This window comes from Pleurodeles waltl, chromosome 1_1, assembly GCF_031143425.1.
Source record: "Pleurodeles waltl isolate 20211129_DDA chromosome 1_1, aPleWal1.hap1.20221129, whole genome shotgun sequence".
In the NCBI taxonomy this organism is placed as follows: domain Eukaryota; kingdom Metazoa; phylum Chordata; class Amphibia; order Caudata; family Salamandridae; genus Pleurodeles; species Pleurodeles waltl.
In genome coordinates this window covers 635,867,975-635,884,384 of record NC_090436.1, presented here as the reverse complement: position 1 = coordinate 635,884,384, position 16,410 = coordinate 635,867,975, and the positions used below count along the sequence as shown (strand labels likewise).

Genomic DNA, 16,410 nt, shown 5'->3' with positions numbered 1-16,410 from the left:
TGTGACTAGCACAGCCTTCCTTATAGTGGGATGTAATTGCTAGTGTCCCTAGATGCCAACCAGAAATCCACACTTGTAGATGTGCTGTATCCCGCCAAATAAAGTGTGCATTCTCTTGTGTGAGGGTTTGGAATATGCCATATTTGCAATTGGTTATCTTTTTGTTTGACTTGGTGTATTGTTTTAGCCACAGTGTTATGGCCCTTATGGGACAATGACAAGGATGAAGTCTAACCCACCCCCATAGTGGAAGCCTGGGTGCCAGGGTAACAAGACTTGGTGCTATCTTTGTGTAGAACTCAAGTTTGTCTACATTAGGGCTGCACAGATGACTAACTTGTCCTACAGTGTACATTGTACTTTTAGCACTCCGCCTTTACAGTCCGTCTAGATTGTCACTGGTTTAAATGGGGTCACTTTTTCACCAGAATGATCACTCTTTTAGGGTAAGAGGAATAGGATGCAAATAAACCTTTTGCTCACTATTTAGAGGCAAATGTTTTTTGGTATGTTAGAGCCCCGTGAGGATGGTTTATCCCAGTAGCTTACAGTGATTTGTAAATTATTTTTCAGCAAGTATCTGTGTGTGTGTGTGTTATGTACGATAATGTGCCATATTTGTTACAGTGCATTCAACATTTGGCGTATGTCTCACTACTGTTATACTGCAACCCATTGAACATTTATTAATCTGTTTAAGTATACAGAACATTTTCAGAACCCTCCCCCTTCATCCCTAAAACAGGTTCCCAAACACCAGTGATTATGTTCCCTCCTTGAAGAAAAAACCCTAACTTGATACCTTGCCATCGTGTATATCCATTGGCCATGGAAGGATCAGTAGGCCTCGCCTGCTTTGCTGCCTATCTTCAGTATTCACCTGAGCCATTGTAACTACATTGCATTTCAATTTTCAGACAGCTTGAATATGATTAGATCAAGTGTGGCAACAGTCTTCGTTGAAGTCAGCAGTATTACCTTACGCACATGATGGGAGCTGCACCCCGCCGTCCCAGCATCCGAGCGCTGCGAGGCCTCCGGGAGGCTCAATCGCTACACAACTCCAAATAACAGAACTAACTGTCCGGCTCCTATCCCCGACTGTCAGCTCCGCTCCTCCCCGCCCGGCACCCTCTCACCTGCGCCCCGGCCCCGCCGCCGCCGTCTCTTCCTCCGCCTCGGCTGCGGCTCTTTGTTTCTTTCGCGTTGCGCGAATACTAGCTCGGCGGCGGCCATCTTGGGTAAGGATCTGCGCCATATTGAGTCAGGACGTCAGCTGTGCCCTGCAGTGAAAGCCGCCATTTTAGATGAGGGAGCAGCGAACGCGCCCACTCCGTACCTGGCGTCTGAACGGGTAACCGTAGGAGCCATTTTCCCACAGGGTCACAACCGTCGCCAGTGAGGTCGTACGCCATCTTGGTGATGACACGCTCCCTCTCCAGTGGAGACATCTGCATTAGGGGCAATCCGTATCTATACGTACGAGGACGAACTCCGTCTAGAGTGAAGACTGCGCCATCTTGGATAAGGACGTACTCCGTCTAGAGTGAAGACTGCGCCATCTTGGATAAGGACGTACTCCGTCTAGAGTGAAGACTGCGCCATCTTAGATAAGGACGTACTCCGTCTAGAGTGAAGACTGCGCCATCTTGGAAAAGGACGTACTCCGTCTTCTGTGAATACTGCGCCATCTTGGATAAGGACGTACCCCGTCTTCTGTGAGGACTGCGCCATCTTGGATAAGGACGTACCCCGTCTTCTGTGACGACTGCGCCATCTTGGATAAGGACGTACCCCGTCTTCTGTGACGACTGCGCCATCCCGGGAAATACGGAGCCCGTAAAATAGACGAGTCCCCAGGGAGGACCCGAAGCGGCTGGCCCCACTCCGCTGAGCTGAGCCGTGCTTGCCTCTGACACCCTGCGGAGAGAAGGAAAGCGGAACACCGGTGACCTGATCGGGGTCAAGGAACAAAACTGGCGAGGCCCCTTGACTTGGGGCCCCTGGAAAACTAACTCTAGAGACCCCTACTCGGAGGTCCGACAGAGCACCACTGGGGGCACCTGAAGACAAGATTGTACAAACGCAGCATTAAGGTGAGAGCCTCTGGGAATATAATGGAAACACCCCTGGTCCTGGGAATCACCTGGCGAGTTGAATTGAACCAGATCCCAGCAGGGACTATTTCCAAGACTCTGCACTAAGAGGGGGGTTTCAAGACCAAAGCAAGAGTAAAAGCGATCCACCCAGTTTCTTTCTGACCCCAACTATGGATTGTGGGCTCTGAGAGTAACTCCACACCTTGCCCCATCACTCGAGCAAACTACAACGATCTGTAGGGAAACCACCTACATTTGGCACATGCACATCACCGCAAAATGGGTAAAACGGGCCAATGCCGTGCAGTACAATCCTCTAGACTCTTAGGGCATTTGGAGGTAGTTCTGTCTGAGGTAGGAGTGAGATGCACTCCTTTCACCATTTCTTCACAGCTGTGCAGCACTTAGTGCCAGTTGCAACGTTTAGGTTTGCGCAAGTACGCACGCTGGTCTTTCGCTGTATTGGCAGCAGCCCCAACATTCTGGACACAGGGCATTTGAGCCCCTTTGGGTTGGCCAGCTGACTAGGGGTTCCTGGTGGTTTGTAGGGCGCCAGGCCCCATTGTGTATTTGTGGTGCTAGGAAATGTATTTCTGGTAGTTTGATTTTCAGACCCTGTTCTGGCTACCTCTAAATTGTGTTTTATGATTTTGAGGTTCTGGCATACTTTGGGTTATGCTAGTGAAATTATGTTCCACCCTGTGCTTTTTGCCCATAATGATGCCGATACTTAGGAGATAAGTATCTAATATTAGACTGTTGAGATTTGGGGCGTACAATGTCTTTGATACCTATTGTGATGCTGTGCTTTATGTGGTTTATATCTCAGGATGATAAGTACAGTGATTTTCCTCTTACACCACTCCATCTCCTATCCTATCTTGTTGAATCAGCCCTGTTCTGAAGTAACAACCTATCCCTAATCGCCTCACTTTCCTGTCTCCACAATAACTCAGGTTCCTTCACCCGATGTCTGGATTACGTGCCCCCCTCTTGCCCTCATACTTCTCCTCACCACCACCGTCCTAGTAACACCCTTCCCTTTTCCCCACCACCCTCCTCCTCCACAATTTCCCAACATGGCCACCGCTCGAATTAAGTCTGGAATTAATTGCTACAAAATCATCTACCCTTCTAACCTGTCTAAAGCTGCAACAAAACGTTTCAAGCATAACACCATTGAATATTTCCCCGATTCCCTTTTTGTCGATCAGTTTTACAATGGTCGATATGGGGGGCTCAAAAACGATCTAATTTTTTTCACGCACGACATACCCTCTTGGTCTACCAGCTTTTACAATTCCTTTAACGTCACCTCCTCCTCCTCTATCCCCCATGGGAAACAGCTAAAAATGTCCCCCTCTGCGTGTTTTAACGGCTCCCTCACTATCTCACTCTATAACAACGGTACTGTTATGATCCAAGCCAAAGACACCTGTCTCTCTCTCTTTGACCGCCTCTTCCCTTCCCTACTCCTCTCCCCTGCTACCGGGCTATCCCTTGACTCTCCATCTAGCTCCACCAATTACTCCCTTTCTCCTCCCCTGACCCCCCCACTCTCCAACAGGCTGCACCCTGGGGAGGCACAGGTCGACCCTCTTCTCTCCCCTCGGACCTCCCCTCGCATTCTTCCCCCCTCACAGTTTGCCCCTCCCATCTTCACTTCAGCCTTACCTCTAGCTAACACGCTCCTCGTCCATTCCGCACCGTCCCGGCACTCCATTCTCATCTCCTCCCCCCTATCCCTTCCAGCCACCCCCCTCCTTAGACCACCTCTCCTCCAGCCCTCTCCCCCTGTCTATGTTCCCTACGCTCCCCTTGTTCCCTCCTCCGCTCTTCTTTTCCGCCCACTCCTCCCCTCACTATGTACCCCGATTTCCCCGCAAATACATTCCATCTCTCTCCCTCCCCACTCTCCTCCAGCACTGCTGTGCTACCCCCTTTCCTCCCCTGGTAACCCCTTCCCTCCCTCGGACCGAGCAGAATCACTTCCTTTCTTCAACTTCCCTTTCTCCCAATCCCCCCCATTCTGCCCGATACCCGCTCCATCACAGCCACCTCACTTAGCTGCCAGGACCTATCCAACTCTATCCAACTCCCCCCCCTTCCTTTCATACCTCCCTAATCCCTATGACTCCTCACACTCTTCCCCTCTCCTATCGCCCCACCGCCCCACTCCTCTACTATCGCCCCCTAGTTCTGCCCTTAATTCCTATCCTTCTTGCAACGCCAACGACAACTCTCCTCTCACCCCTGGTGCACCAACTCCTGCTCTCACCCTAAACCTTTCCCCACCTCTGAACCCTATACCCCTACTCCCCTCCCGTTCCCCCACCTCTTCCTGCCGTACACTGCCTAGTGCACCCCCTCCTGTTTCCATCGAGCCACCCATTACGCCGTGCTCTTCCTTACTCTCTCTGGAAAAAAAGCTAGGCTCTCTAATCACCGCCATCTCCCAACTTGAAGCTACCATTTTAGTTTTAAGCTCCAAGATCTCGACTTTTCCACACACCTCAATTCCTTTGGCTAACACTCACCCTTCCACGAGATGCACCTCACCACCACACCCCACTATAGCTAAACATAGCCAGTCGTCTGCAAATCCACACAAGCACTCGAACGCCACCCTTCCTTCACTTCCACTTCCCAGTAACCCTGTAATCTACACTATTCCGACCATCTCCTCTGTCAGAACCACTCGCCCACCTAAATCCTCCCGAGCGCCCTCATATAAGCACAATATCCCTATCACCCCTCATAGCCCAAGTGCCCCCGTCACCAAAACAGTTGCGTCAGAGCTGCGCTGTCTGCTCCACAACTGCAGATCTGCAATAAAACACAAATTTGAAATCTCCGATACCATCAACCAGCACAATATTGACATGATCTTCCTCACAGAGACCTGGTTCAACGATACCTCTCACTCTATGTTTGATCTCCTTGTACCCACAGGCTATTCTATACTTAGAAATGACAGAATTGACAAAGTGGGGGGAGGTGTTGCGGTCATCTTTAGAAACTCCCTTCAACTTAAGGCTCTTCCTAACAGCTCCTGCCACACTTTTGAATGCCTATCACTTGAGCTTCAATTGCACCACCGCTCACCTCTCAGATTCCATGCTATTTACCACCCGCCTGGTAGCAGCCCTTCGTTTATGGAGGAACTCACGGACTGCATCAGCGACCAATTCACGCAAAGTGACAATCAGATCTTCGTGGGTGACTTCAATGTCCACTGGGGCTCGCCTCAAGACACAAATGCGAATTTGCTGGCCACCTTCCTCTCTGCAAACGATCTTATCCAACACTGCACAGAAACAACACACTCTAAAGGCTCAATCCTAGACCTTGTCATTTCTAAAGCAGGCTTGCTGACTATCGCTACCCCTATTCATGTAGACTGGTCGGACCACCTCCTCATCCCATTCTCTCTTCACCTATCACACTCTATAACTCTGGGCCAGCCTAAGAGGGCTACTTCCTGGTTCCGTGACACTAAAAATATTGACCTCAGTACCCTCTGTAATTCTGCCTTGCTATCACTTCCAAGGCTAGACCCGGACCTAGATGTCAACGAACTCACCTCCCAATGCCTCACAGTCCTTGCAGTCGAAATCAATAATGTCGCTCCTCTCAAAAGCAAAAAGAAAAGGCCCACTCCCTCAGCACCTTGGTTCAACAAATCCCTCTATGAAGAAAGGAAGTTCATAAGAGCCCTTGAGAAACAATGGAGACAAGCACCCTCCACTGAAAATTTGGCCACGCTTCGTTCAGCAAGATCCAAGTACCACAATCTCATCTTCCTTGGAAAAGCATCGCACTACAAATCCCTCCTTGACTCAGCCAAAAATAGACCCAAAAAACTATTCGACCTCATCAAGAACCCTAACAGCTCTCCCCCAACCTCCAAATTGGAAGATTCCACAAAGAAAGCAGCGGAATTCGCTATATTCTTTGACGAAAAGGTAAAATCACTTGTAGATCAGGTCATTCATCCTACCCCCACAGAGGAGTGCAAAGCCTTAACCATTTGGCAAAACTTTGACCCCATCTCTGACGATGCTCTCCTTAAATGCATCCTCGATACAAAGCCCTCTAACCATTCTCTTGACCCCATCCCTAGTGCCATTGCCATTGACTTCTATACTAATTCTCTTTCCTACTGGACCACTCTGGTCAACCTCTCCCTCAGTCAAGGCTCCCTTCCTGTGTCCTTCAAAACTGGGCAGGTCACCCCTCTGCTAAAAAAAACCACTGCTGATGCGAACGACCTCAACAACTACCGTCCCATCACTAACCTACCCTTTCTTGCGAAAATCACAGAAAAATGTGTAGCGAAACAACTCTCTCGCCATATCAAGGAAAATGATCTTCTTGACAATTTCCAGTCTGGCTTCATTCAAAACCGCAGCACTGAAACAGCTCTGCTGCTAGTGATTGATGACGCGCTGCGGATACTCGATTCAGGGGAGTCTTGTCTTCTGATTCTTCTTGACCTTTCTGCAGCCTTTGACACTGTCAATCACAACACTCTCCTTAACACTCTTCAACAGAGAATGGGCATGGAGGGCACTGTGCTCAAATGGTTTGCCTCCTTCCTCTCTGATAGATCCCAAATGATCAAAATAGCGAACAGTCTTTCAGCTCCTGTAGCAGTCAGTCAAGGTGTTCCTCAAGGCTCCATACTTGCACCCACACTGTTCAATCTCTATTTAGAACCGTTGGGAAATCTGCTGAGTAAATCCGGGATCCACTATCATCTATATGCGGATGACACTCAGATTTACCTTAAGGTGGCCTCCAATCACGATCTCTCCTTCCTTAGCTCTACCCTCGACTCCATTCAAAACTGGATGGTAACTCATCAACTGATCCTGAATCCCTCCAAAACAGAATTCCTCCTCCTTTCCTCCTCCCTTTCTCATCCCCCAGTGCAAACATGGATGGATCAGATCAATCTAATGAACAATAAGCCCATCATTGTCGAGAGCGCAAAATCCCTTGGTGTCATTCTCGACAAAAAACTTAATCTACTCTCCCACATTAACTCCATTGCAAAGTCTGCTCGACACCAACTGCGCCTTCTTTGGGGGATTCGTCGCTTCTTCCCGGAGTACGACCTTAAAACCCTGGTCCAAGCGCTGGTTCTCTCCAGATTGGACTACTGCAACTCTCTTCTTACTGGCCTTCCCAAATCCCACCTTTCCCCCCTGAAGTCTATTCTCCATTCAGCAGCTCGTTTCATATATGGGGCCAAAAGAAGCGACCACATCACACCCATTTTATCCACCCTCCGTTGGCTTCCCATAGAGGCAAGATCTATCTACAAAACTGCATGTATCACCCACAAAGCCTTGCACTCCTCCTCCCCTTGCTACCTGGTGAATAAACTGAAACTCTCTGGGGGCTCCAGACCATCACGTAATGCAGAAAAGTTATTGCTTGAACCTCCCATTTTCAAGAAGGAAAGATTGATGGCCCAATCCTTTTCAGGCAACGCGGTGAGAATCTGGAACTCACTTCCGCCTCAGCTTCGGACCACCACCTCTTCCCAGGCCTTCAAAACTGACCTCAAAGCTCTCCTCCTTCAAAGACACTTCCAAAGTTAATTCAAGCCCTCTGTTTTCAGAAGGAAGTCCTTCCATTATAGGATATTCTGTTCTCCATGCCTATAGAAGTGCCTTCCCAGGGTGTTTTTGTGTTTTGAGTGTCTGCCATTTAGTGCAGTATTTTACCTCTACCTGTATCTTGTACTCGTTTGTAACATGCACACGGCACCTTTCCTTTTCAACGTATCATTTGCTACCTCTTATATCTTGTTTGCTTTTGATACATGCACAACGGCCACCACTGCCTCATGTAACGTAACTATTGTTTTAGTGCTTTGAGTGTCTACCATTGATTGCAACTTTTTTTACCTCTATTCGTACTTTATTTACTCTTGTAACCTGCACACGTCACTTTTTCCTCTCATAACGTATCGTTTGCTACCTCGTTTATTTTTTGCTCTTGATACGTGCACAATTATCACGATTGCCTCTTGTAATGTAACGCTTGTTTTTGTAACAGGCTCACTTGTAATTTTTCTCCTCTTGTATCTTTACTTTGCCTATTGTGAAGCGCTCTGACACCTTCGGGTAAAGTCCGCGCTATATAAAAACGCATTAAATAAAATAAAATAAAATAAAAATAAAATAAATGATTCGACTTATATTTGTACCTTTTTATCAATGAAGGCTTAGCAAGGTCCTTTTCTGTCCATTTGGTCTAACAAACCAGAGTACCTGTACACCAGGCTTTCATTACTCATCTGACTCGCTCTGCGTTCCTGCTGCCTCGTCTATTGTCTCCTCTGATGTTTCTTGTCTGCTACTCTTCAGTTTGTTGAGGAACACTGCTGCCTTTTGCATATCATTGAAACTGTAGTTCTTGCCCAATAATGTGACTTTCAGACAAGCCGTTTGTAACATTTCATAGTAAACTATAGCTTGCTGCAGTTTGTTTTATGCCATGTAGGTATGTACTCCTTGCACTGCTACAGTAAAGTCCAGTTATAAGGTGATGTTTGCTCCATAATGTCAGAATATTTTCCTCCCTCGCCAGTCTCAGTGCTGTTTATCTGTCCCTGTAATTTAGCAGTTGTGCAATGATGGGATATGGGGGTTGTCCCCAAAGGTCCCAGGACCCGGACCTATGCGCTCTTTCCACAACTAACGTTGCGGAGATGTTTGACACTTCAAAACTCTTTGTTAGTAGATTGTTTTGCAAAAACTTGAATCCAGCAAGTTTCACTCTCAAATTCCCACAATTCATATATTGTTATGCTTCATGCCCGCTTTGAAGCCCTGATTTTTAGGCCGAGGGCGCAAGCACTCTGACGTGTTGAAATCTATCTGTGGGCTTTTACCCACGTCCACCACATGCCCATCACCTTCACGTACTTGAAAGGGCAGATGCTCGTTTAACAGGTTTACTGAATTGAGAATCCTGTGATGGATGTTGCGAATGATCATGTGACTACAGCAGAGAGGATCTGAGCCAACCGTACATTTTTTTTCAGTTAGGCAGAAACATATAGGAAGCCCGTGAAGTTGTCTTGGCATTGAGTTACCCAATGGCCTTGTTTTTGTTGCTTTCGAGGACCTCTTTGAGACCCATGGGCATGTCTTATACTTTCTAAAATGCCATCAGATAAGTATTCTGGGAGGCTGTCAGTGACAGAGTTTTCTTACATCTGTTTTATTTACTATTTCAATGAAAAATGAATGTCTTTCAGTGTAGTTGTGACTGAGTATTTAATATTTGATTTTTAGTACAAGGGAAGCCTTTTGAAGTAAAGGAATTGTTCCTGGAAGACATATTACGCACAACGGGTTACACAAACAAAGAGATGCTAAAGTACAAAAAGGAAAAACAACGCGGTAAGTATGGATCAACAACTAATATGTCTCTGTTTAAAATGTGTATACTTATAGTTGTTATTTCTTGACAAGATGACAAAAGTGAGAGCTTAAAATTCTGTGCTGATATTTTTAATATACAACAAATCTTTGGCAAGGATAATTGCGGCTCCATGCAAACTCACCTACTGGACCGATGCCCACCCAAGTCAATAAATATAAACAAGTAACAAATTTGTGGGGAGCATATAAAGACAATATTTTGAATGATTATTCACATTATTGATCAAGTTTAACAGAAACTTCTTATGGTCCAAAAACAATAGGTTGCCCAATAGTCATTGTTTTTTCTAACACTGTGAAAACAGTATCAAATATAGCAAAAGACGTGTTGGCTGGAACATTTTTGATCAAAATTTATGGTTGTTATTATTAATATGTTTGAAGTTAGTGGCCTAACTATGGGTAACTATAACTTGCACCCTCACCATGCAATAATTTTATTGCAAATGTTGCAGTGAGAATATGAAAGATGGCATAGAATATGTGATCAGTGATATAACGTGGAGTAATCAAACCCCCAAAGCTTAGTGAAAAGGTCTGCGACCTTCACACCGAGCTACGAGGTATTTTTTTTACATGTATTTTTTTTTGTGCCCTTTCTGGGACCGCGAGGGAGCCCTTAATGGCACCCTGCGGTCCCTACATATATTTTTTATTTATTTATTTATTTTTTTACAATTCTTCTTTTCTTTTTTCTTCTTCTTTTTTTTAATAAAATGCCCATACGGGCTACCCGGCACTGCAGGGGAAGCCTTAAGTCTTCACCTGCAGTGCCATTTCCTCAGCAAGCACGGAGCTGTTTTGACAGCAGTTCCATGCTTGCTGAAGCAAGCTGTCCCCTCCCCTGAAAGCTCTGCTGTTTGACAGCTGGACCTGCTTTAAAGGTCCCGCTGTCAAACAGCAGAGTGTTTGCTGTGGCTGGGAATCAGTGGCTCCATGAGGGGGGGCTTTTCAGCCCTCCTCCTATGAAAAGAGCCCAGGGCTTCTTTTTTTAAATATGTGCCCCAGGGGGGTGGTGGTCCCCAGGGCAGGGGTGGGGGTCACACGGCCCACCCGCATATTTGAAAAGAAAGCCCTGGGGAATTAGCAGTCCCCAGGCCAGCGGGGGGCACAGGCCCCCCTGTGTATTTATAACTGAGAGCCCTGGGGAGATGGCGGTCTCCAGGGCAGCGGGGGAGCAGATAAAGCCGAGTCCCACGATGTCTGCCAACACTTCCTGGTTTAAGGTGTTGGCAACCAATCAGAGCTGTTCATTTCCCTGCAAAAGCTCATCTTTGTTTGTGAATACTTCACGGCCAGAGATATACAAATTTGAATTTCCCTAAATTTCTCACAAACTACTGAATGGATTCACAACAAATAAGTGAAAGCATAATCTGAATACCAACAGCTAGCTTTCTGCCAAATTTGGTGTAATTCACTCCAGTGGTTCGGCCTGTTGTTGTGTCTAAAGAATCCAATGGGAATTAACATAGGATATGCAATGTTTTTTAGCACCTTTTTCTCTGCTCCTGCTTGGCAGATCACCCCAAAACTTTCAATTCGCAGCAAGAATCTCAGCAACACTTTTTTGGGAAAGTTTTGTGAAGATTCGTCAAACGGTGCCAAAGATAAAGGCAAGTAAAAAAAAATGCTTTTCCTATCAAAACATGGTCCCAACTATAACTACCTAATGGTGACACAAAATTTTCAAAAGTTGTGTACTAGTTACTTTAGCTGCTGTCTGGACATTTTCGCAGTGATTCGTCAAGCGGGGGCCTCGAAAAAGAGGTAATCCCAAAATGCTTTTTCACTATGCAATGTCTATGGGGATTTTGCTGTTTTTAGACACAACTACAGCCCACACTGCTAAACAGAATTACACTAAATTTTGCAGAAAGGAAAGTTACAGCCACCATTTTGTTTCTATGCTGGGCCCTGGGGAGAAAAGATATTGACTCAGGATAGTGGTATCCTGATGCCATAAGACACATGGAGGGGTCTTTAAGGGATCCCTCCTGGCCAAAAATGTGTCCAATTTATTTATTATTATTTTTTATCTGCAGATTCACTGCTGCACACAGCATGACCCCCAGTGTAAATCTGCAATAGATCTGCAGATCTGAAGCCCAGTGGAGAAAAAATAACCCACTCACACACCATATCCCAGCATGGGGTTGGCTTCAAAGTCTGGCTGCAGGTCAGATCCTGAGGCCAACCTCCGTCGCGCACAACCTTTGTCCGTGCGTGGCAGTGGTTGTATTAACGTTCTAACCATAACCATTAATAAAATCATAGGAATGAAAAAATTTCTAGCTTTCGTAATGGAAAGTTTCAATTCTATTAAGGACACAGAGGCATGAATTAGGCATTTCTTTCTCCTTTTATTCTACTCCATCAGCCATTAAAAGAACACTACAACAAACAACATTTCTCATGAAGCATAGGGAAAGAAAACATCATCCAGTCCAAAAAATCCCAGCACTTCCATCCAGTTAAACTCCTGCGAGGACGCTCTATCCCCCTCTTTCTTCCTCGACACAGGCTCAGAACTTCATATATTCTCCTGGGTACTCAAATCCGACCCTAGGAAATAGAAATATCCCATAATACCGGGCAACCACGATCCTCCTTCACAAAACAACTTAATGAATAAATGTGAAGAAATTACATTTTTCAAGAATACCTTAAATAGCCTTGAAACCAAGTACTTATGTTAGATACGCAGATCCATTGGCTGGGAAGTAAACTTTAGTCAAGGGAGGGCTAATCCTCGCCTCCGTGTCCTTAATAGAATTTTTAAAGTTTAAAGGTTGTCAACAACCATTGAAGCCAGATTAGAAACCGTCTTGAAGTAGAACCTTTTGAAGGTAGAGTCCGAGTACCAATCTGCTGCATTCAGTATATCAGCCCCCAGGACAAACGCTTTGGAAGCCAGAGCTCCCCGCACAGAATAAGCACCAAAGCAAGATGTGTTGATTCCAGCTTGTTGCATGACCCATCGGACCCAGCGTGCAATAGTTGAAGAAGAAACCGACCTATGAGGCTTTGTAGAGCAATAAGCAAATGTCTTTCCCCATGAGGGCAAATCTCCTCAGTCATCGAATCATAAGCCTTAGGAGTCTTTACCACACATAATGTAGGCGCATCATTAAATGAAGGATATGATACTAACCTTGAATTGGTTTTTGTCCTCCTGTATATATGGAAAGTAACCCCTTCAGGAGTGTATAGTCTACCTGTTAAATCTGATGCTCTCACATCCAATACCCTTCGACATGATATCAAGCAAAGCAGAGTAGCCAATTTGGCAGATATCTGTTTCTTGGAAAGATATTTGTTGGACGGCCAGCATTTAAACAATTCCAGTACCTTATTTGCATCCCATAAAGTAGAGTAGCGAGGCTCGGGAGGAAAGGACGAACAAATGCCCCTTAGCAGTTTGGACACCAGAGGATGCTCACCCATTGGGCAAATGGCCTGTTGAAATTGCTGATATAAATGTATTTGTAGTTCTGCAAGCTAACCCTTCAGAGGCCAATGAGGCTAAGAAATTCAATACATGGACAACTCCTGCCCCCACTGGATCCATCTGCCGTTGATGGCACGAACTGCCCCATCTAGACCATGCCGACAGATATCTTTTGTTGGTACTCTCTGCCCAGGCCTTGGATAGTAACAAGGCAGCTTCCGCTGAAATTTCTGGGACCTGCCAACCTTCCCTGTAATCCGCCACACCATCAGTTAAAGGTATCCTGAAAGAATCATGGGATGGCAGTTCGCTAGGGGATCCAGACAGGGGTAGACGGATTGGAAAATCACAAGAAAGTTCCATCAGAACTGGAAACCAGACTTGAGACCTTCATATCAGAGTTACCACCACAAGGTTTGCCTGTTGTCTCCTGACTTGAGAGGATAACCTTGTTATCATTGAAAACTGAGGGAACGCAAACCCTCTCTCCACACTGCAATTTTGGAGAAACTCATCCACTGCTGTTCTGGGGTGCAGACGACAGCTGCAATATCTCTCCAGCTGGTTGTCCAGTCGAGATGGAAAAAGGTAGATGGAAAAAGGACCCCAAACATTCTGGATCGACTGGAAAACAGATGGTTGGATTTTCCAAAGACTGTTGTCTTGCCAGTGACGGGAGTGTCAATCCGCAATCTGGTTGGAGACTCCCAGGAGATGCTCTGCCATCAGCATAATCTGATTGCTCAGGCAATAATCCAAAGACTATGAGCCAAGTCTGATAGAATCTTTGACCTAGTGCCGCCCAAATGGTTGATGTAGCGAACCTGGGCCACATAGTCCAGCTTGAGCAAGACACAGCCTCGGGCCTTGCCCTTGGTCCAGCATCTTACTGAAAAGGACCCTGCCAACAAATCCAGGCAATTTATGTGCAGACCTTGCTCCTCGGAAGACAATTTTCCTCCTGTAAAGAACTCCCCGCAACGTGCCTCCCCAGCCTGAACCTCTGGCATCTGACTTGATCACTATATCGGGTTGAGAGCCGAATATGGCCCGACCATTCTAAGCCACCATTTGTGCGATCCGCCACTGGATCTCCACCTTTGCTCCGTCCGACAGAGGGATGAGTTGGGTATACGATAGGCCTTTGTGGAGATGAAACCTCTTTAAACGTTGCAGGGCTCGATATTGAAGGAGCCCTGTGAAGATGGCCTGAATCGAGGACGAAAGTAGACCCACTATTCTGACCAAATGGTGTAAAGATATTGTGGGTTTGGGCACAGAGCGTCTCAGTTCTCGTTTGATCTTGGAAAGTATGGACGCTGGAAGTCTCAATGTGGCTTTGGCTGAATCCAGCACAAGCCCAGAAATTGAATGTTTTGGGATGGGGAGTGAACTGACTTCTTCTCGTTGTTCACAAACCCCAAACCTCTAACAGGTCGATGGTAGTCTGCAGCTGGAGGGAGAGGCGGACAGGACACTGATTTAGAATCAAAATATTATCCAAATAGATAATCAGTCAGATACCTAAAGCTTGCAGATGCTCCACTACTGGTCTCATCACCTTGGTGAAACACCAGGGAGAGGAAGATAGACCAAAAGGAAGAGAGACAAACTTGAACATCCGACACTGCCATTGAAACTGGAGGAAACGTCTGTGTGGAGGAAAAATTGGCACCCGCCAGATTTGCATCTTTTAGGTCTAATTTAACCATCCAATCTTGAGATTGCATTAAATCCCTGAGAAGATGGATGCCATTCATCTTGAAGTGACTGATATACCAACCACCCGTTGAATTCCCGTAGATTGATAACTGGCTGATAACCTCCATCCCTCTTCTCCACCAGTAAAATGTTGCATAGGAAACCCCTGGGGTGAATCTGCGTGGGAGCAATTGTTCCCTTGTGCAAAAGACTGGAGATCTCCTCGTCTATCAAGGACATGTGATTGGGGTTGAAAAGAAAAGGTTTGGGATGGGAACATTGTAGGGGGGACTCGTAGAACTCTAATTGGAACCCCCTGATCATTTGTAGAACCCAGGCATCCGAGGTTACGACCTCCCACCTTCCGTAGAAAAGACTCAGCCTGCCCCCTATCTGCACCCCACTGGGGCACTGAAAACTCACCTTGTGGTGAAGCAAAGGCAGCATTGCCTCTTCCTCTAGCCCCTCACCTTCATGGATAGGTTCTTGTTTGCTAGAAGGTTCCGAATTTGGATGGGTCCAGCCACTGACACTTGCGGGGGTCATTGCCATTGTAGGAGGCTTGGTGATAAGCACGGCTGGCCAAGCGCCCCCTCGCACGACCAGCAAAAACACAAGGCGTAAAAATGCATTTCATTGACAATTGAACTTTGTCAGGGAGACAAAAGTGTTGACACATTTGCCCACCTCTTTTAAGAAAGGATCGCCAAAAAGGTTGCCTTCTGCAATAGGGCCTGCCTCCGAGGTTGAAAGTTCCCCCAACTTCGGGTCTATTTTACTAGGAGTGATCTATGCCGCTCCGTGGAAATTGCACAATTCCCTTTTCCAAGAATATGATCACCTTCTGATCCCAGCTGGAAATAGCATCCAGGGGAGATTAGAGTGCCGGAGTCCTTGGCATCCTCTGCCATGTCCAGGATTTTTGCTAAGGGGCCTATGGTATCCAACAACTTATCCTGACACGCCCGTCAGGACCTATCAATACCCTTCTCTGGATCTCTGATAAACTTTGCCAGAAAGGTTGTCATTTTTGTATCTACCTCTGGGGTGATGGCCACCTTCCTTTCCAAAACTGGTCTGGGGCATTCTGTCTTCAGACAGTTCCAAACCTCTTATCCAAGGGTTTATGCAACCTGGATGCTATATAGGACGCCACTTTAGGGGCAGGCGCCCGCTCCGCCGAACGAGAATGTACCAGCTCATCTGGTTTTAACTTATCCCCTTCAGATTTGCAAGGCCCAGATTCTGGGTCCATAAACACTCAGAAAGATTGGCCCCCAAGGGACACCAGGGTCTGCCGGAATCTCTGTATCCATCAGAGGTACGAGAGGAAGAATGGGGTGAATCCTCAAGGTCCCCAGAATTCTAGGCCTTAAATGTTCAAGGGGTCCCCCAAGTGACCAAATTCCAAGGACGTAGTGCTAGAGGCATGGGAATCGATAAACCCTTTTTTGAGGCAAGCAAACGCATCCAAGTAAACCCCAGCATCCTTCTTGCGTTTGTGTTTGGGGTCCGAGGTTGAAGGGGACGGTTGGCCTGGAGGTAAGGGGCCCAGAGGCCCTTGCGTTTCTTCCCTCTTGCTGAGGAGTTTTTGGCACTTGGCGTGAAATTGTTGGATTTTTCTCTCCAGAGGAGCAACCACTTTAAAAATTGAGACATCCATTATTTGGCAAAAGCTGTCATCAGTAGGGAGGTA

At 46.6% G+C, this 16,410-nt stretch overlaps 1 protein-coding gene across 4 annotated transcripts in view; it reads left to right on the top strand.

The window, feature by feature from the left end:
* The window catches only part of YTHDC2 (YTH N6-methyladenosine RNA binding protein C2), a 999,369-nt gene that overhangs the window by 276,610 nt on the left and 706,349 nt on the right, over positions 1 to 16,410 (top strand). For all 4 annotated transcript variants that reach the window (XM_069226524.1, XM_069226522.1, XM_069226518.1 and 1 more), the window contains exon 9: positions 9,413 to 9,520. In XM_069226524.1, the coding sequence (XP_069082625.1) occupies positions 9,413 to 9,520 (108 nt within the window). The remainder of the gene's footprint in view (positions 1 to 9,412; positions 9,521 to 16,410) is intronic.